This window comes from Trichosurus vulpecula, chromosome 2 (genome assembly GCF_011100635.1).
Source record: "Trichosurus vulpecula isolate mTriVul1 chromosome 2, mTriVul1.pri, whole genome shotgun sequence".
In the NCBI taxonomy this organism is placed as follows: domain Eukaryota; kingdom Metazoa; phylum Chordata; class Mammalia; order Diprotodontia; family Phalangeridae; genus Trichosurus; species Trichosurus vulpecula.
The window spans coordinates 327540820-327561369 of NC_050574.1; the positions used below are offsets into that span (position 1 = coordinate 327540820).

General features: G+C 40.3%; 1 protein-coding gene across 1 annotated transcript in view; it reads right to left on the reverse strand.

The window, feature by feature from the left end:
• LOC118837447 (inhibitor of carbonic anhydrase-like) overlaps nt 1-11128 on the reverse strand; it is a 53502-nt gene extending 42374 nt beyond the window's left edge. Inside the window, exons 1-2 of the mRNA XM_036744329.1 lie at nt 10959-11128; nt 3975-4138 (exon numbers count right to left, since the gene is read on the reverse strand). Of these exons, the coding sequence (XP_036600224.1) occupies nt 3975-4138; nt 10959-11001 (207 nt within the window). The 5' untranslated portion in view covers nt 11002-11128. The remainder of the gene's footprint in view (nt 1-3974; nt 4139-10958) is intronic.
• Nucleotides 11129-20550: the final 9422 nt, after the last annotated feature.

The following is a 20550-nucleotide window of genomic DNA, read 5'->3' on the forward strand; positions in this document are numbered from 1 at the left end:
GCTAGAGAAAGATTCTTTATTAACCGTGAGATAAAGGTGATCATAGAAGAGAAAATGAACAATTTTAATTACAAAAAAATGAAAAGTTTTTGCAAGAGTAAAATCAGTGCATTTAGAATTAGAGGAAAACTCATTGAGGGGGAAAAGCTTTGCAACAAATATGTTTGATAAAGGTCAGATATCCAAGATGTATAGGAAATTGACATAAATATATAAGAACAAGAGCCATTATTCCCCAATATATAAGTAGTCAAAGGAAGCAGCTTTCCAAAGAGGAAATTCAAGTTATTAACAACTGTGAGGTTTTATTTCACAGCAATTAAATTGTCTAAGATGATAAAAAACAAAATTAATAAATATTGGAAGAACTTCAGGGAAGACAGGCACATTAATGTGGTAGAGATGTAATTTGGTCCAACAATTCTATACACAATTTGGATTTATGCTCCCAAATGTCATTGAGCTTTGGCCCAGTGATAACCCCTACTAGGCATATACTTCCAAAGAGGTCAAAGACAGAGCAAAATGCCCCCTATATTCAAACATTTATAGCAGCATTTTGTAATTTTTTAAATAATTTTTATGAATAGTTTTTGTTTATATGTCTGCTATAAATCCTACTATATATCCTCTCCCTTTCACAGAAAGACATTTCTTATAACAAATAAAAAAGGGGAAAAATACTTTTGCAAAGTCAGTCAACACATCAATAAAATTTAAATTATTTATTGATAAAGATCTAAATTAATTCTTTCATATCCATTGTCTCTCACCTTTGCAAAGTAAGAAGTGAGTTGCTTTCCCATATTTTTTCTTTGAGGCCAAGCTTAATCATTATAATTTTGTCTCCATTCCATTTTACTTGCTTAAAAAAAAACTATCTATCTATCTATCTACCAATCTATCTATAACAAATCATACCCTTCCTTCTTTCTTTCCTTCCTTCTTTCCTTCTTTCCTTCCCTTCTTCCTTCCTTCCTTCCTTCCTTTGTTCCTTTTTAACAGTCAGCCAAGAAGCATTTATTAAGCACTTACTATATTTCAGAGAATGTTTTAAGTGATGAGGATACAACGAAAGGCAAAAAACATGCTCCCTACCCTCAACTAGCTCACGATTTAATAGTAGAGACAACATGTAAATAAGTAGGTATATATAAGATTTATATGGAGTAGACAGAAGGTAATCTCATAGGGGAAGGCACTAGTAGATGCGGGCATGGAGGGTCTGAGAAAAGTCTCCCCGAGAAAGGAAAATATGAGCTGGATCTTTTTTTTTATTTATTTTTGAGGCAATTGGAGTTAAGTGACTTGCCCTGCATCAGTAAGTGTCTGAGGCTGCATTTGAACTCAGGTCCTCCTGACTCCAGGGCTGAGCTGGATCTTAAAGTAAGCCAGGTAACAGTTGAATAGACCAGTCACCTCTCTCTTCATCCATTCTCTTTATCCTTTCTACCCTAAGCAGAAAGGTCCTTTCTTGTATTGTCCACTTATAATCAACACAGCCATTAAAAGTCAATCAGTGAGCACTTATTCTGTGCCTATGTGTCAGGTGCTATACTAGAGACTGGGGGTGCAAAGACAAAAATGTATTCCCTGACCACCTGGAGCTTGCATTCTGTTGAGAGAAACAACATCTGCTATTACTACTACTACCACCACTACTACCTCTACTATCACTACTACTACCACAACTACTACCACTACTACTACTACTAGCTTTGATTTATATAACGTTTTAAAGTTTCCAAAGTGCTTTATAAATATTATCTCATTTTATCATCACAACAACCCATTTCATAGGAGAACAGATGGAACAAAGGAAACAGAGGTTAAATGACTTGCCCAGAGTTGCACAATTATGAAGTACCTGAGGACAGATTTGGACTCAGGTCTTCTTAACACCAGGTCTAGAGCTCTTACCTGCTACACCACCTAGGAATCATATATAAGCCTACAGAAAATGAAAGGTAGAGGTGCTAGCAACTGGAACTTTCAGGAAAGGTCATCCTATTAGAAGTGACATTAGAATTAAGCTTTGAAGAAAACTAGGGATTCCAGGCAATGGAGGTAATGAAGGAATGCATTGCAGGCATTGGAGATAGCCTGTACAATGACGTAGATTGAGGGGCTGGAATATTGTGAATGAGGAATAGGAAGACCAGTCTGGCTGGATTGTAGAGGGTGTGAAGGGGAGTGGTGTATAATGAAACTGGAAAGGCAGCTTGAAGTCAGGTTGTGAAGGCTTTAAATGCCAAACCCGACATTTGTTCCTAGAAGTAGTAGGCACCCACAGAAGTTTATTGAGCAGGGGAGTAACAGAGTCAGAGCTATACGCTATCATTTTGGCAGTTGTGTGGAGGTATATACTTTACTTTCAGAACTCTCCTGCTTTTGTTTGTACTATTCATTTTTAAAATATTTCAATAACTTCTTTTTTTTATCATCACTATTGTCAGTCTAGCCTTACCTCAATCCCCTCCTCTCGATTAAAAACCAAGTGAGAAAAAAACAAAATAGAACTCTTGCAACAAACAAACGTAGTTAAGTAAAACAACTCCACACAGTCGCTGTGCCCATAAACGTTTGTCCCCGTACCTTGTGCCTGTCATGAGGTGAGCAACATGCTTGATCCTAAGTTTTCTGGAGACAGGGTTGGCCATTGCATCAATCGGAATTCTTAAATTTTGCTAAGCTGTTTTTCTTTACATTGTTACTGTCCTCGTATAATTGCTCATACAACCCAAAACCCTCTGAAAGTATCTCTTCTGTCATTTCTTATGGCAAAATAGTTTTTCTTTATATTCATATGTCGTAATTTGTTTGGTCACTCCCCAGTCATCTAATAGGCAATTTTCTTCCCTTCTAATCTCCTTTTTGGGTTCAAGAAGTTTGTTTTGCTTGTGACTATTCATTCACTCCCCAGTATTACCTTCCCTTTGATGTATTTCTACACCAAACTGTGTGTTCGACTCTCCTTTACCCATTTAAAATAAGTGAGTGTAAACTCCCCCACCCTTTCCTCCCTGTTTGTATATTCTTTTTCTCATGCATCCCAATCATAAGAATAGCATGTTACACCCCATTCTTCCTCCCTTCTACACTAGTATAGTCCTCCCTCCTCTTTCTTCCTTTGCAGCCTCAAAACAGAACCAATAAAGTCCTATTTTCTTATCTAGCTCCTGCAGTTCTCTTGGAAGACATCAGGGTTCTGAAGGGACGCTTGTTTCTTTTACCCCCACTAAATCATTAGGACATCATCATATAGCCCCATCCACTCACTCAAACAAACTTACTTTTCTGGGTTTCTCTGAATACCTATGTTTGTATGTGAAATTTTCTCTGGTCCTTTCATCAGAAATGATTTAAAGTTCTTTACTGCAGTCACTGTATCCACATTCAAAGGCTTTCCAACTTGGCATTCCCTGCCCAAGCTTGCCCTCCATTCTCAGAACCTGAATGAGGCCTCCGTGCCACAATACCGCAGCAGAGGAAATGCTGTATGTATTTACATTTAAAAGTAACATAGCTGCCTTTGCATTGATTATTTCTGGATGTTTTTATCCTCTTCCATTTTTCTCTATTTTTAAATTTTCAGTTTTTGTCTCAGCATCGAATGTTCTCAATGTATCATCTAAACTCCCTGTGGGGAGCATAATTTTCCAAAATTACTGAGTACCAGGAAAATTCTAAAGATAATAGGTTCATAGATCTAGAGCTGAAAGGGACCTTAAAGGATTTTGAGTCCAATCCTCTCATTTTAGAGATGTGGACACTGAGGTTGAGAGATGCTAAGTGATTTGTGTGGGATCAAGCATCTACTAAGTATCTGAGGTAAGACTGAATTCAGGTCCTCCTAACTCTAAACTCATCACTCTGTCTAGCACACCACCTCACTACCAGCATATTGAAATAGATGGGAGTGGAGAGTAGGGAGTGGAAGAAGACACCCTCTCCCCCTTATCCAAGATACTTACCCAGATAGCCCTGAAACAGTCCTTGTAGGAAATTTTCTTTACACAGGTCAAACTTGGGCTCGTGGTACCCATCAGGACCTCTTTAAGCTCGTTACATTTCTTCTGCTCATTTTCTGATTGGACACACCATCTCACTTGTTGCCCTGCAGCAGCTAGGCACAACCCTGATGGAAAGAAGCCAGAGGGAGAGAGGGAAGAAGTAAGTGACTCTATAATCTATGTTGAGAGAGATTTTTGTTGGCAACAGAAAAAAAGGCAAGTGAGAGTTCTTAGCAGGAACCACATCCTCTCTCCTGTTGTAGTCATTTTCAGGAGCACAGCAGGGCAGTTTCCATTTTGATGCTCCATAATCACGTATAAGATAAGTAAATGTGCTCCTGTTGGGCCCTGGAAAAAGATGGGTGAGAGGAGAGTTTGTTTTACCACCAATTTTTGATTATCTAGTTTCATTCTCCTAATATTTCCCCTTCTCCATTGATTGCTCTCCTCTGGCCCCCTTTTCTTTACCCATTAGCATTTCTATTAGGGGATGGGGAAGCCAAGGGGAATAAAAGAAAACAACTTCAGCCATATTAGTTTATTCTTCATTAGTTTGCTTTTTGTATTGTTTGGTTTTTAACAAGCCCTATATTTTACTAGAGAAGGTATAGCAAAGTCCTTCATTTACCTAGGATTAACATTATATCTTTTTCTTCAACGATTATTGGTAATTGATAACAGGATTTAGGGGTGATTTCCTCTTTTTAGGTGGGGTGATATCCCCTTTCTCAATCTGTCACTAGCTAATTTTCCTTACTCATTCTCTTACCTGATGCTATAGGAATCAAGGAGTACATTCTGATATTTCCACCTTAATTACTAAAAATGCAACATCTCTCCCTATTAACCATCTCCAGGTGCCTAGAAGGTTTATTTATTAAATACTGTTTATTTTTAGAAACTGGGAAGACCTATTTTCCCATTAAGTGTTCGTTTCTCTTCATATGTAAAACTCCTTAATCTCCTAGGTTTAAAACAAATAATTGGCTATATTCTTTTTCTTAAAAAAACTCAAATAGCTTCATTTTTTGTTTATTTTTAAAATTACATTTATCTTTTTTCTTTTTTATGTTCATTTTAAGATTGTGAGCTCCAAAATTCTCTCTCTCCCTTCCTCTAGCCTTCTACCCTCTCCATCTATCAAGAAGACAAGCAAAATGATATCTATTATTCATGTGAAGTCATGTAAAACATATATCCATATTCTGGCTGTACTCTTTGTGGTATATACTATGCCATATCATACCATGCCGTGCCATGCCATGCCTTACCATACAGTACTATGCTGTGCTACATTATCTATCTATCTATCTGTCTATCTATCTATCTATCTACTTATAATACAGGGCAACAAACAGTAAAACAAAGATATAATTATCTGATCAGCCATGAGAAAGTTCACAACAAAAGCCCTTTTTAACCATCACTACAACTTCTGACTTCTTAACCCTAGAAATAGTCTGTGGACCCCAAACTAAAAACCTCCACCTTGAATCCACTTTCCCACTGAAAATTTCCTTGTAATAAAGAGAAACACTAGCAGCTCACACAATAACCACTTCTGAGAGTGTTTACTATTTTCAACATTGATAGTCTTCCACCTCTGCTGAGAGAAAGGAGGTATAATTCATTGCCTGTTTTCCTAGAACCAAGATTATTCATCATAGCTAATCAGAGTTAAGTCCTTTTAAGTCTTGTTTTTATTTTTATTACTGTAGTCATTGGGTATGTTGTTCTCCTGGTTCTGCTAACTTTTTGCCTTTACCTAGTGATGTCTCTTTGAACTCAGCTAAATTGAGAGGCAAGGTGGTGTACTAAAGAGAGAACTTGATTTGGAACCTGGGTTTGACTCTTCCATTTAGTACCTATGTAGCCTTAGGTAAGTCAAGTAGCCTCAGTTTTCCCTTCTATAAACCCCAGAAATTTAAATTAGAAAATCCCTGAGGTCCCTTATGGCTCTAAAGTCTGTTGATCAGGGGGTCCTGAGACAATAGACACACTAGGCTCATATCTTAAAAACTTTCAAGTTCAGTAGTACCTACCTCAGTCAATAAACATTCATTAATTGCCTATTTGCCAGGCATTGTGATAAGAAAGGCAAAAAACAGTCCCTGCCCTCAGAGAGCTCACAGTCTAATGGGGGAAGACAACATGCAAAAAACTATATATGGACAAGATCTATACAGGATAAATTGGAGATGACCAAGGAAGGTCTGCTAGGGTTTGCTCTCTCTACTGGCAAAGGATTTGAAAATAAAGGATTACCTCCATGCAAAGAGGAAATGTTGAAGGAAGACTTTAAGGGAGGGAGGATCCTAGCCTGTCATCGTCAATATTGTTTTTTTCCCAAAGTTCGACTCCTTTTCTAATATAAATTCTTGCCTTTCCTGGCCCTTCTCCACTGCCTCCCCACCCACTCGCCCTGTTGCTAATGCCTTTCCCTTTTAGATTACCCTCACATGCTCTGCACATATCTGTACCTAGAGATTTACATATTATCTTCCCCCCAAGAACGTAAACTCCTTGAGGGCAGGGGCTGTGTTGGTTTTTTTTTTTATTTGCCTTTCTTTGTATCCCTAGGACTTAGCACAGTGCTAGTGCTTAAGCACATAGTAAATGTTAATTCATGTTTTTGAAAGTTATAGTTTATGAATATGATGGAATACTACTGTGCTCTAAGAAATGATGAAAGACATGGTTTCAGAAAAATCTGGGAAGATTTATATGAACTGATACAAACCGAAATGAACAAACTGAAGTCCAGGAGAAAAATGCATACAGCAACTGTAATATCATAAAGATAATCAATTGCAAAAGACTTAGTAACTCTGACCAATCCAATGATCCACCCCAATTCCAAAGGACTCATAATTGAGAACTGATGGATTTAAAGTGAGCATTTTGTTTCCATTGTTTGTTTTTTCTTGCTTTTGGAGGGGAATATGGCCAATGTGAAAGTATATTTTGCATTACTTCATGTGTATAATGGGTATTATATTTCTTTCCACCTAAGTGGGGAAGTGAGTAGAAAGGAGAAAATTTAGAACTGAAAATAAAAATTAAATTTAAAAAATAAATAAAAATTTTAAAAATGCTTGTTGTCTCACTGACCAACCTATGTCATGATGCAGAAAAAAAAAATGAGGGGATCTATTCCCTATAAGTAGGGTATGTGTGTATAGAAAGTCAGAGGACTGAGTGATCACTTCTGACTTGGGAATCAGGGATGAAGTGGCATTTGAGCTGGAGTTTACAAGGCAGAATTTGTTTTTATAAGTTAATTTATTTTTAGTTTTCAACATTCACTTCCATAAGTTTTAAATTTTCTTCTCCTCCCTCTCCTCCCCTTCCCCATGATGGCATACAATGTGATATAGGCTCTACATATATATTCCTATTAAACATTTTCACATTAGTCATGTTACATAGAAAAATTAGAACTAATGGGAGTAACCATGGAAAAGAAAAACATAAAACAAAACAAAACAAAAAAAAAGAAAATAGTCTGCTCTGATCTGCATTCAGACTCCATGTTTCTATTTCTGGATGTGGATGGCATTTTCCGTAATGAGTCTTTTGGAATTGTTTTAGGTCCTTGCATTGCTGAGAAGAGCTAACTCTATCAAAGTCAGTCATCCCACATTGTGGTTGTTACTGTGTACAATGTTCTGGTTCTGCTCACTTCACTCAGCATCAGTTCATAGAAGTCTTTCCAGGTTTTTCTAATGTCTGCCTGCTCATCATTTGTGATAGCACAATAGTATTCCATTACATTCATATACCACAACTTGTTCAGCCATTCCTCAATTGATGGGCATCCACAGGGCAGAATTTTTGAAAGTGTTTTACAGGGTTGCCAGACAGAAACAAAAGTATGAACAGAGAGCACAGGAAGGCAAAGCATGAGGCATGCTTGAGGTATAGGGACTTACTGAGATATAGCTAGGCATTTTTATGGGGGTGAGGAGCAACAATAGTTGTAAATGAGCTGGGCGGTTAAAGTGGCAGTAATTCAGAAGATTGGCCGGTCACAGGCATAGTCGTGTCCAGAGAGGGGGTGGTCTGGTTCTTGACTCCGCGGTGTTTCAAAGGAGAAGGGGAAGGTAGGTCTGGGAGAGGAGCACCTTAGTGACAGGATCTTAGTGATAAGATGTTGCTGTGCCACTCAAGAGTACCAGTAAGGCAAAGTATGGGGACAGTTGTAACTGTAGGGAGGAAGCGCCACCCTCTAGTCAAGAAGGAAGCATTTCTCCCTATGTTAGATCTTGAGACAAAGCACCAAGCACCCCTTGTTATTCATGCCTCTGGCACATAGTCCAATATAGCCCCTAACCCAAGTTGTATATCACTCTACATTTTCCTAAGGCTGTCAAGAAACTTCAGTCTCTGTATTTCTGTGTATTTGACCTTTCCCTTCCTTCTCCCAAGCCTCTCAACCCTCCACTCTCCCACAAAATAGAAAAAAGTTGATCAGGCACTCCAGTCTGCCCTCACTGCCCATTTAAGTCAGAGACCACTGTCTCATTTGTGCCAAATACAGGTCTGCTGCCTTTAAATTCCTTTTGTAAAGACAGGGCTCAGAATTTAACTCTGGTCACCTTCTGATACGCTTGCTGGTGGCTTCAGAGGAAGCTTATATTGGGAGAAATGATGAGGGTTCCTTTGTCTCCTCATTTTGCTCCCTGTCCCCCGCCCCCCACAAAAACCCTCCAAAAGCTAACTCCATTGTAAAATCTATTAGGTGTTTATGACAAAGTTATAGTCAAGAAGATGAATGGAGCTGACAGGCACATTTGTACCACATTTTATTAGGGTGTTATTATCATTACATCGCTTACAAGAAACACGTGTAACTATCCCTAAAGAAGAAGCAAGACTAGTTTAGAGAGAACATGTGTTCTCTCCCCCGAGGAAACTTGAGCTGAAAAGGACCTCAGAGACTGTCTGGTTGAGGGGTCAGCAGACTGTGGCAAAATATTTTAAATAAATATTTTAAAATGTAAAAACCAAAATAAATTTTAAAAGAAAATAATCAGTAAAAATAAGATGGAGGGAAATTCACAAATACGAATTATAATTTTGAATGTGAAAGAGATGTTTATAGCAGCTCTCTTTGTGGTGGCAAAGAACTGGAAATTTCAAGATCTCCATCAATTGGGTAATTGCTGAATAAGTTGTAGTGTATGATTATGAGGGAATGTTACTGTGCTGTAGGACATGATGAGCTCAATGATCTTAGAAAGGCATAGAAAGACTTGCTCGAAATGAAGAAGAGCAAAGTGGGCAGAACCAAGAGAACACTGTGTATAGTAACAGCAACATTGTTTTAAGAATGACTTTGAGCAACTAAATCATTTTGGCTATTATAAATACCCAAATATTATAAATATCCAAATATTATAAATACCCAAATATTATAAATAACTACAAAACACATATGAAGAAACATGCTATCTGCATCCGGAGAAAGAAATGATAAATAGAAGTTTGTATAGAATAATTTTACTTACATATATATATATATATATATATATATATATATATATATATATATATATACCTATTTGCCTCTAATCTCTAGGGCAGGAGTGGGGTGTGGGGAGGGAAGGAAAAAAAAGAAATTTACATGATAACTTTGTTGTATATTTGGAGGGAATAGCAAATTGTACATGGTAAGTTTGCAGTTTCATGTGCAATCATCTTTTTAAATTTTTTTATTGTAATATGTCATAGAAATACTTGTTTTGTCCCCTGAATTGAAAGTAAAACAAAATTTAAAAAATTCTTAACTTCCAGGTCGTACAAAAACAGGCAGGCAGCAGGCCAGATTTGGTCCTTGGGCAATAGTTTGCAGATCCTTCAAAGTCCAAGCTCCTCATTTTAAGAATGAAGGTCCAGCCATGTTAAATGATTTGCTCAAAGTCATAGGTCACTAACTGTCAGAGTCCTAGTATGATCCCAGGGGCCCTGACTCCAGAGGCAGCAGAATAATATAGGGCATCATTATGCTTCTCAGACAACCTAAAGAAACTAAAACTTAACTACACTCTTTTTTAATGAATAAATTTTACTTTAAAAATACAAACTTTGGAATGGGCCCCTTTAAATAAAATTCTTCTCCTGATACTAAATTAAAGAACAACATGTTCAGCCTTATCTTTTGGGGCAAAAAGATAGATTGCTGCCTGGAACTTGCCCTCTTGGCCTCACACTCTGCATGAAGGGAGGGAGGAGGAGCTTAAGAACTGGGGAATAGAATTTAAACTTATAACTTTTTATTGCTCTCCTTACCCATAACAACCATAGTCCCAGGGCCACATATTCTAGATGGAGACCTTTAGAATAGTGGCCAGAGGAGTCGAAGTGGAAAAAAAAGTTTAGTAGATTTTTCCCCTGTCCCAGAAGCAGCCAGCTGGAGCTCCCTGATCTGAGTAGGATGCTTCAGGGGAATGGGAGGAAAGAAGAGAAACTGTCCATCGGACCTCAGCAGGAACTGGAATCCATCAAGCATAAGCACCATCAGGGCAGGCAAGGCACAATCTTTATAGCTCTGGCCAATCTGGGAAGATTCTGGAAGAGGGTTGGAGAGGGACTCTGGCCTGTCTGGCGACCTGGTCACTAGATTTCTTCCCTGACCAGAGCCCCTTTTGTGGAAAGAAAGAAGGCAGTAAATGGAGGAAGCAACAATGGAGGCTGTGGGCAATGGATGTTTTCCAGAGACTGGGAAAGACACTACCCTGCTCTGGATCCCAGGCAGCCCTACCACGTCATGAGGGCTGCTGGTACATTGGAGTGTACCTGGGCGCTCCTGGGACACCTCATCTGTCTGGGCCTAAAAGAGATCAGTTACTGCAAAACCATCTTCTCCCCACCCACTCCCCATCCCCACCCCCCACATTGCTGGCATTCCTTCTCTAAATTAGTATCTAGCCATGGGTCACTTACCTAATATCCCAAAGGATAATAAGGCAGGGAAGGTGAGTTGCATTTCTTTGCTGATTCTGGGTTTTGCAGCAAGAGGGTGGTAAGGTGTCTATCACTGAATGATCCCTTGGGTTCTGGGATAGCCTCTTAGCTGCTCTCCTGGCCCTGTTACAGAGAGACAGGAATTGTTAGCAGAATTAGTGACCTAACTATGTTTGTCCTTCCTTGTTGCTCAATAGTTACTCAACCCTCTCACCCACCCCCTCCCCTCCCCTCCCCTGTTTGCTCACATAGACGCACATATATAGGCACACACCAATAAGTCCATCTTCTGGAAGGCTTAGGGTCTGTCACAGCCCTGGAGAGCAGGCTTAAGGGGGAGCAGAAGGAAGGAATGTGGATTAATGGGATTGGGGTGAAAAGAAACAACAGAAAAGGGGAGTCTCAATTCTTTGTAGATTCTTGGGCTGACAGCTAGGAGACAGTATAGTATCAATCTGACAATGATGCTCTTAATTCTATGATAGCTTCTGAACTGCCTCCACCACCACCCCCACCACCCCTTGGATCAACAGTCAGACCCAGAAATTTCTCAGTGTTTTCCTTCCTTGTTGTCTCATACACACTAAGCTTTTCATCCCTGCCCTGCCCCACCCCCCTTCTCACTCCACACTCCCCCTCAATCTGCCCATTTTCAGTAAGGCGTGGGCTCCAGTGGAGTGCCTATCCTAGCAGGCTTGGGTGGGAGCAATGGAAAAGGAATGCTTATTCCTGGAGAGCCAGGTGAGGAAGGGAATAAAAGAAAAGTAGCAGATGTCCAGCTGTGTACAAGTGCCATGACAGCCTGCTCCTCCTTGGTGGAAAGAATAAGAGATTTGAAGCTGGAGAATCTGGATTTGGATCTCGACTGTTCCATGACTACCTATGTAAGACCTTGGGTAAATCACCTAAGGCTTTAGTTCCCTCATCTGTAAAATGAAGGGAATGGATATGTACAAAAATATTAATAATAGGTCTTTCTGTAATAGCAAGAAACTGGAAACTAAGTGGTGCCTGTTTATACCATAAACAAATTCTGGTATGTGAATATAATGGAATATTATTGTGTCATAAAAAATAATGAAATGGACAGTTTCAGAGAAAACTAGGAAGATCCATATGATCTGATGCAGAGTGAAGTGAGCAGAGAGCAGTTTATGCAATAACAACGTTATAAAGAAAAGCAACTTCAAAAGACTTAAGAATTCTGATCAGTGCAAGGACCGACTAGGATTCCAAAGGACCTCTTGACAGAGAGGTAAAGGACTTGCATTTTTGGACATGCCCAATGTGAAAATTTGTTTGAGTTTACAGATTTGTTGTGAAGACTTCATTTTTTATTTTTACTTTTTGCTCAACTGTGTGTGTATGTGGGGGAGGGAGGAAGGTGGCAGGTGGGAGGGAGAGGAAATAAATGCTTGTTAATTGAAAAAAAGGTAAAATAAAAATTAAAAAGTAAAATGAAGGGATTGTATTAGGTAGCCTCTGAAGTCATTTCCACCTCTAAATCTCTGTCTGTTAAAGGAGAGCATGGTAGGATGGAGAGCACCCTTCCTTAGGAAGCAGAGAACCTGAGGTTTGAAGCCTGGCTCGGCCACCACTGTAAGGAGCAGAATCTATTCTACTCTAATTATGCCAATTGTAGGGTGGCGTGTCCTCCGAGAGAATACTGAGGTGCCAAAGAAAGAGGGGCTCATCCCAGCTTGGTATCTTCTTTCTTCCCTTTCATGTACCTTCACATTCTGCAATCGAACTCCGCTGTTCCACATGCAAGCCTTGATACACCTGTAGGCAGGGCGTTGTGAGTTTAGTCTATCGTGTTTCAGACCTCTTTTTCTACCATTTCTTCTTCTATTTGACTTCCTTTTACACCCTGCGTTTCCTGGGTACTTTTAGAAAGAAATCTCTTAATAGTCTTCTTGTTGGTCTTTTGTTGATGTCCCTGGGTGAGATATTTGTTTTTCTTTCCTGCATTTCTGTTGTTTCCAGTAACCCAGATCTTCTGAATTCCAAGCTAACACTGACTCCCTGGCCCCCACTGCCTGAAGGCCAGATTGCATTTTATTATTATGTAGGTTATTATAATACATCGTATATTATATATACATTATATATAATATTACCTATATTATTGTTATGTATTACATTTTACCCCATCCCCAGGGTTCTCTGATACCCTTTAGAGGGATTGAGGGGGAAATGACACTAGCAAATGGCTCCAGCTCCAGTCAGTGGTGATCCCCCAAGTGTAAGGGGAGTCCTTTGCATCCAAGTTTCATTTTACCTCTAACAGTCAGATTCACTTTTACAAGGAAATATTCACTCAAAGATATAAACACAAATATATAAACTTACTCCCCAACCTGTGGGAGGCATAATCTCCCTGCCCTCCCCCAAGCCTCCTACACCACCTTAGTCTCTGGAGAGAAGGGGATTAGGTTCATAGTTAATTGCAGCTCCTTTAGAACGCACAGTCTCAGCCATGGTCCTCTTGGAGAATGAAGGACAAACAGCAACAACCCAGTTCCAAGTTCAAAACCTTCCTTGTGCAAGGGTCGAAGGCTTCTTGGGCTTCCCTGCCCGGCCGGCTGCATCATCCTGCCTGTAATCTTGGCTCTAATGTCCCCATGGCTCAAATTCCTGAGTCAAGTGGGGATGACCACCAGCACATGGAATGGAAAAACTGAGGACAAATGGCAACAAACCGCCCCCTGCCCCAGGCCCATTTCTCTAAGTGGGGTAAAAGAAGAAGAGCAGGGGAACAAAGACCCTCCCTTCTCACTGCTTCAGTTCATGGCACTGAGGTGGCATTGTGGGTGAACTGAGATCTTCATCCTCTGGACAAAGTAGGAAGGAGCTTGAAGGAAAGAATCTGAGCCAGTGGTAGAAACAGGGGGGCTTTTCTCAGTTTCACCAGTTTTAAATATACAACCTTCCTGGCTGTGCAGCCAATCAAAGGAGGCTACATATACCCACCCATTTGGTAGGGAACCAAAAGTGCCCCCATGTTAGGACATCTGGGCATGACCCAGCAAAACCCCTCCTCCCCCAGGAGTGCCTCCTTATTAAATGATCTTGACATACCCAGACTAGCCTAGGGTGTACAAATACAACATATTTCCCCTTACATCAGCCACCTCTCATCATGCAGTTGCAGACCTCGAAGTTTGCCCTTAATGTTACTAAAGAAGAGGCCAGCTTATACAGTGAGGACATGTCATGAAGCAAGCGAAAAACTTACCTCTTCCTGGAGCACCAGATCCCCTCTGAATTCTCCACCTCAGACCGACTTCCTGCCAGCAAAGACAGAGCTTCTGCCCAGTGAGAAGGAAAGCATTTGGAGCAGACAGTGCACAAACATCCTTCATTTTCTAAGAAGACCAGTGACATCATGGGGTGACGTCTTGACTGGTGCAGTTGGACTTAAGTGAGGCAGTTAGCCTCATTATCTCTTCCAGAGTCATCCATGTCTAATGTTCTCATCCACCCATTCCACCCAGGGAAGTCTTCATATCTGTATACCCATATGCTCAGGGTCACCGTGTGTTAGAATGTCTGATAACAGAGAATTTTCGTAGAACTCTGGTGTGGGAAGGGGGAGGTGTTGATTTTGTTTGTTTTTATTTGTTTTGTTGTTGTAAGAGGAGTGGTTTTTAAGAGCTAGAAGAGATCTGTAAAGAGTTGCCATAACTAATTCCATTTCGTTCTATATTTGTCATTTTTGCTCTTCGAGGTCTCAGCACCTACTGCGGAGACAGCTGAAAGCCAAATGTCACCTTCAATACTCTACCTCCATTCCTTCTAATCACCGTACAAAAAGGAGACTCAAGAGGACTTCCATGGTTCAAGGAAGTTGTCTCCTTCTCTTTACCTATCTGCTAAAACATGTAGTTGGTACTTAACAAATGCTCTTCACTGGATGACTGATTAAAAAAAAAAGTACTGTATTTTTTGGCCTAATACAAATAACTGTGCTAACATTTTCCAAGCAAGTGTTAAACATCCTCTTTTCCCCTGAGTTCAAATCTGGCCTCAGACACTTACTAGCTGTGTGACCCTGGACAAGTCACATCTGTTTGCCTCAGTTTCCACATCTGAAAAATGGGAAGAATAGTAACAGTGCCTACCTCCCAGAGTTGTTGTAAGGATCAAATGAGATAATATTTGTAACACACTTAGCATAGTGTCTGGCACATAGTTAAGTGTTATGTAAAGGTCAGCTATTATTATTAGCTATTATTATTTTTTTCCAGCCTAAGTTTTGTACCTGCTATGACCAGAAGCAATCTTCTCTATTACTCTCTCTCTCTTTCTGTATATATATATATGTGTGTGTGTGTGTGTGTGTGTGTGTGTCTGTGTGCGTGTGTGCATATTCATATATACGTATATATGTCACACACATATACACATATATATGTCATCTGTAGAATTATCAGACACACTCTTAAGTGAATAAACTGGTTTTCCCTGTGTTTATATCCTGTGCTGTCTTGTTTACTAGCAACAGCTAGTCAGGACTTAAAGATAATTCATGCAACATTTAAAAAAAGTTTAAATGTGCTGGGAGGCGAAAAGAGTGCCAGGCTACAGGAAAGCTGTGGTTTGTGGCAACCCAAATTCAGCTGTTTATCTGCAGCCTCGGGAAGACTGCTTTGTTTTACATTTTAGCCTTATGTGCAACCCCAGAAAGAAGAGGGCTGCAGGCATGAAGAGGAGTTTGGGGATGTAGAGGTCAGTCAGTCAGTCAACAAGCTTTTATCAAGGCGTTACTCTGTGTGAGATACTATGCTAGTTGTTGGGATACAAAGAAAGGAAAAATCAGTCTCTGCCTCCAAGGAGCTCACCTTCCAATGTAGGGAGACAGTATGTAAGTATTTAGGCACATAAAAGATATACACAGCAAGGGGATGCCCTGTCCCATGGTACCTTAGGATCGGCTACAGACTGACCCCTTTGTTCAGTCATTTTCCACTCTTGTCCAACTCCCTGTGACCCCATTTGGGGTTCTCTTGGCAAAGACACTAGAGTGGCTTGCCATTTCTTTCTGCAGCTCATGTTTTACAGGTGAGAACTGAGGCAAACAGAGTTAAATGACTTGCCCAGGGTCATGCAACTAATAAGTGTCTGAAGCCAGATTTGAGCTCCAGGAGATGAGTCTTCCTGATCCTAAGCCTAGTGCTTTTTCCACTGTGCCACCTAGCTGCTCATCACCTCCAGGTAAGTGTCTTATCTTAGTCTGCAGTGGAATTTTCTATTTGCAATAACGGTCAGTAAAATGGTCTCATTCTTCCTCAAATTCATAGCAATTTTCTTTTCTTTACTAATTCACTAAGCAGAACCTGACCTGGGCTTGTTCCGTAGCCTGGGAATATAATTTCTGCTACCACCTGCCCAGTACAAGAAGTTACTGTGTCTTCATTTCTTCATTCTACTGTATTCATTCTTCATTCTATTGTATTTCATTTAGTAGTTTAGAAGTTTTGTTGGCTGATGGTTTTGCTTTGTTTTTTAAAAACGGATGGGGCAACCCAGGAGGAATGAACAATAGATTTGGGACCAGGGGACCTGGGCACAGCTCTGCCTTTTATCACTTGTATGATTCTGATTCTGATCAAGTCACTTAACTTCCTTGGGACTCCTTTTTCTCATCTGGACAATGGTGAGGCTGGACTAGATAACCTCTGAGGTGCCTTCCAGCTCTAAACCAATGATCCTATGATTCTATGATATCTTACATAGACAAGGATGAGGAGAATCCAACAATTCCACACCGTTTATTAAAGGCTTACTGTATACAGAGCGCTGCACTTAGTGCTAGAGGTGACAAAGTAAAGCGAAACACACCTGTAACTTGGGGAGATGGGGCTAGGTGGTTTTTAAGTCTCCTTCTAGCTCTAAAGACTGTGATTCTATAAATTTTTGATATTTCTTTCTAGAGCTATAGAATGTCCAATAGGAAGAATCTTTTTAGGTCCTCTCTTGAAACTCCCACCTTTGAGACAGGCAAAGATTCCTATTCTTAAATGCTTGTTGATTGACTGACTGACTGGACATGTTAAGTAGGAAGCTATTGAGATCCCTCCCCACAGAACAAAGATCTCAGACCTCACGAGTGTCCTGTAAGACTTGCTAAGGGATGGGTCTAGAATTTCTAAATTCCATGTTGCAAGAGGGACAGCTAGGTGGTACAGGGGATAGAGCTCTGGGCCTGGAGTTGGGAAGACCCATTGAGCTCAAAACTGGCCTCGGACACTAGTTATGTGACCCTGGGCAAGTCACTTAACCCTCAGTTTCTTCATCTGTAAAATGAGCTGGAGAAGGAAATGCCAAAACATTCCAGTATCTTTATCAAGAAAACTCCAAACAGGGTCACAAAGAGTCAGACACAACTGAAATGACTGAACAGCAAATGTTGCAGGAAAATTAAGAGCTTTATTTAGCTGCTTTCAAAAGAAAATCAAGGGACCTTGAACTTTGGCTTTTTCTGAGAATGTACAGTTCTCTCTCTCTCTCTCTCTCTCTCTGTCTGTCTCTGTTTCTCTCCCTCTCTCTTTCTCTCATACTCTGCAGCTGACCTTGAACTCCCCTAGGAGTTTTCCTAGGGCAGAGGACCTTTCAGGTCACAGCCAGACCAGGACAGGGGCTGGCACTTCCCTGGAGAAAAATAAGCCCCAATATCTGATCATGGGGTAAAACCCATCCTGGCTTTGACATCCTCACGTTACTATTCTGAATAGAAACTCTAGGTCAGCAGGTGCTGAATAAGGCTGGCTCCACCTAGGACAAAAAGCAGCAGAGACTTCCAAGATATTACCACACACTTTGGGCACCATCTGGACACAGCAAGAGCCCACAAGGGTTACTTATCATATAGTATGAAGGGGAAAAACAGAATACCCACGTTTGCCATTTCTACATGGGTTGAATTAGTTCTCTGAGTATATCATCTCAAGGTTTGTTTTTATTGGAGACCAGACCTGATTTCATTGGTAAATGGAACTCTCCATTAGGAACTTTTCTCTATTTGCACATATCAGCATCTGTTTGGTAACATATGATTTTAGAGAGTTGCTTAGGGCACAATGAGGTTGAATAACTTGCTTCAAGTCACATAGTATGTGTGGGAGGCAGGACTTGAATCCAGATCTTCTGGGGCCAGCTCTCTATCCAATATTTCATGCTTCCATCTCCACCTTGATAAAGGAAGCAATAATAACATAACATTTTCACATTATCTTTAATTCTTCAAGTCACATAATACATTGTCTCATATGACCTTTACAACTATCGTACAAAGTAGGAAGGACTGGTATTAATGTAATCCTGGTGTCAGGGTATTCCTCAGTCCTCACATGAGGACATAGATACAATTTTGGAGGAGCTCGCACATATAATCTCTCTAGCTTATGCTCCAGGGAAAATTCTAGAGAGATTAATTTCTTGCTGGTTTTGTTGTCCTTAAAGGGACCCTCCCTTGCAAGCATTCAGGCTAACAAGACATTAAATGTAGGACAGCGTTTATTTAACTTGACCAAAGAACAGAATTGGATTATACTGGGTAGCATGGTGGTTTAGGGGACAGAATGATGGCCTTGAAGTCAGGAATATATGAGTTCAAATCCCACCTCAGACATTTGCCAACCATGTGACTGGTTGAGTTACAGCCTCTCTAGGGCTGACTCAGTTTCTTCAACTGTACAATAAAGAGGTTGAATTCTATGGACTCTAAGGTTTCTTTCAGCCCTAAATCTATGATCCCCCAGCTATCAGGAAAACTATCTTTCCTTTTTCAGAGGGACCTATGAAGTTTTTTCTGTCTAGAAAGTGATATAGACCACGTGGCTCAGAGTCCCTAGGGAGTCTGTCTTCCTTACAGCATTTCCAAACCATCATACTTACACAGACTACATGATTCACACAGTATCAGTGAAGGGATAGGTCTGGGTTACTTTTTGGTGCATGTTTTTCTTCTTAACTTATTTCTCTAGCAAAGGTCCAGGGGTTTGTTGCAAAGACAAAAGTAAAATAGTCCCTGTCCTCAAGAAGCTTACATTCTCCTGAAACAGGTAACACACATACATATATTTATGCTGTACAATTATATGAAAAATATATGCAAAGTAATTACTATTCGCATTTTATGGATGAGGAAGCCAGGGCATGAAGAGATTAAATGACTTTGCTATGGGTACAAAATGAGATAGATATAAAGGTAGGACTTCTTGTCCTGTGTTCTTTGCCCTACCCCCAGACTCCTGCTTCCTCCTGCTTTACGCCCTGATTCCAAAGATTTTTCCCAATGTGATAGAGCAGGGAAAGTGCTATCTTTGGAATCGAAGGACCTAGGTTGAAATCTTACTTCTGTGTGAATTACTTGTGTGACTTTGAGGAAGTCACTTAGCTTGGTGGCCTCAGCTTTCTTATCTGTCAGATGAAGAAATTCTACTAAATAGCCTCCAAAGCTTCTCCTGGCTCTAGGTTTGTGATCTTATCCAGAATGGACAACGTCTCCATGTGTCCTAAGTACGCCTGAGTATGCCAACAGAAAAGAAACCCAGGGGTCTGTTCAACTTTTTATTAAGTTCAGAAACATAATCCAAAGGGAGATTCTCTCAGATCCTGTGATTCTCTCTGATACTGCCCTGGAGGCAGATGAAGGCTACTAAAGTTTGTTCATAGATCTGCCATCTTATGGAAAGATCTGAACTGAAAGATGCTCCTGGTAGACAGGCTAAGAAGTTAAATCTCTCTGATGAATGTGTGTTTAGTCGTGTCTAATTCTTCATGGCCCCATTTGGGGTTTTCTTGGCAGAGATACTGGAGTGGTTTGCCATTTCCTTTTCCAGCTCATTTTACAGATGAGGAAACTGAGGCAAAAAGGGTTAAGCGACTTACCCAGTGTCACACAGCTAGTAAGTGTCTGAGGCTAGATTTGAACTCGGCAAGGTGAGTCTTCCTAAATCCAAGCCTGGTGCTCTATCCACTGCGCAACCTAGTTGCCCTCTGTAAATGAATATTTGTTGCTAGATATTACCCAATTTATAAATGACATTCAGCAAGCAAAAGACCTGTGCTTGAATTAGGTAATTTCTGCTGTCTTCTCATTCTCTGACCTGTGCCCTGACTTTGTTGCTTAAAATTATTTTACCAGGCATGGTTACAGAGTGGCTGTAACCAGGGATGGGCTGGTACAGGTTTAACAACTGATTCTCCAAAAATAAAGTATATGTATAACATACTTAGGGCAGCTGGGCCTGGTGTCAGGAAGACCTGAGTTCAAATCCAGCCTCAGACACTTACTAGCTGTGTGGTCTTGGGCAAGTCACCTAACCTTGTTTGCCTCAGTTTCCTTATCTGTAAAATGAACTGGAGAAGGAAATGGCAAACCACTCCGGTATCTTTGCCAAGAAAACCCCAAGTAGGGTCATGAAGAGTTACATAAGACTGAAATGACAGCAGCAATGACATACTTTTGAATTTAATCTATATTATTAATATTTTCTACATCGCTTTCTTAAGTCTGGACAAACAACAAAACAATAAACAAGTCCTGATTGTAGCATTTGCCAAT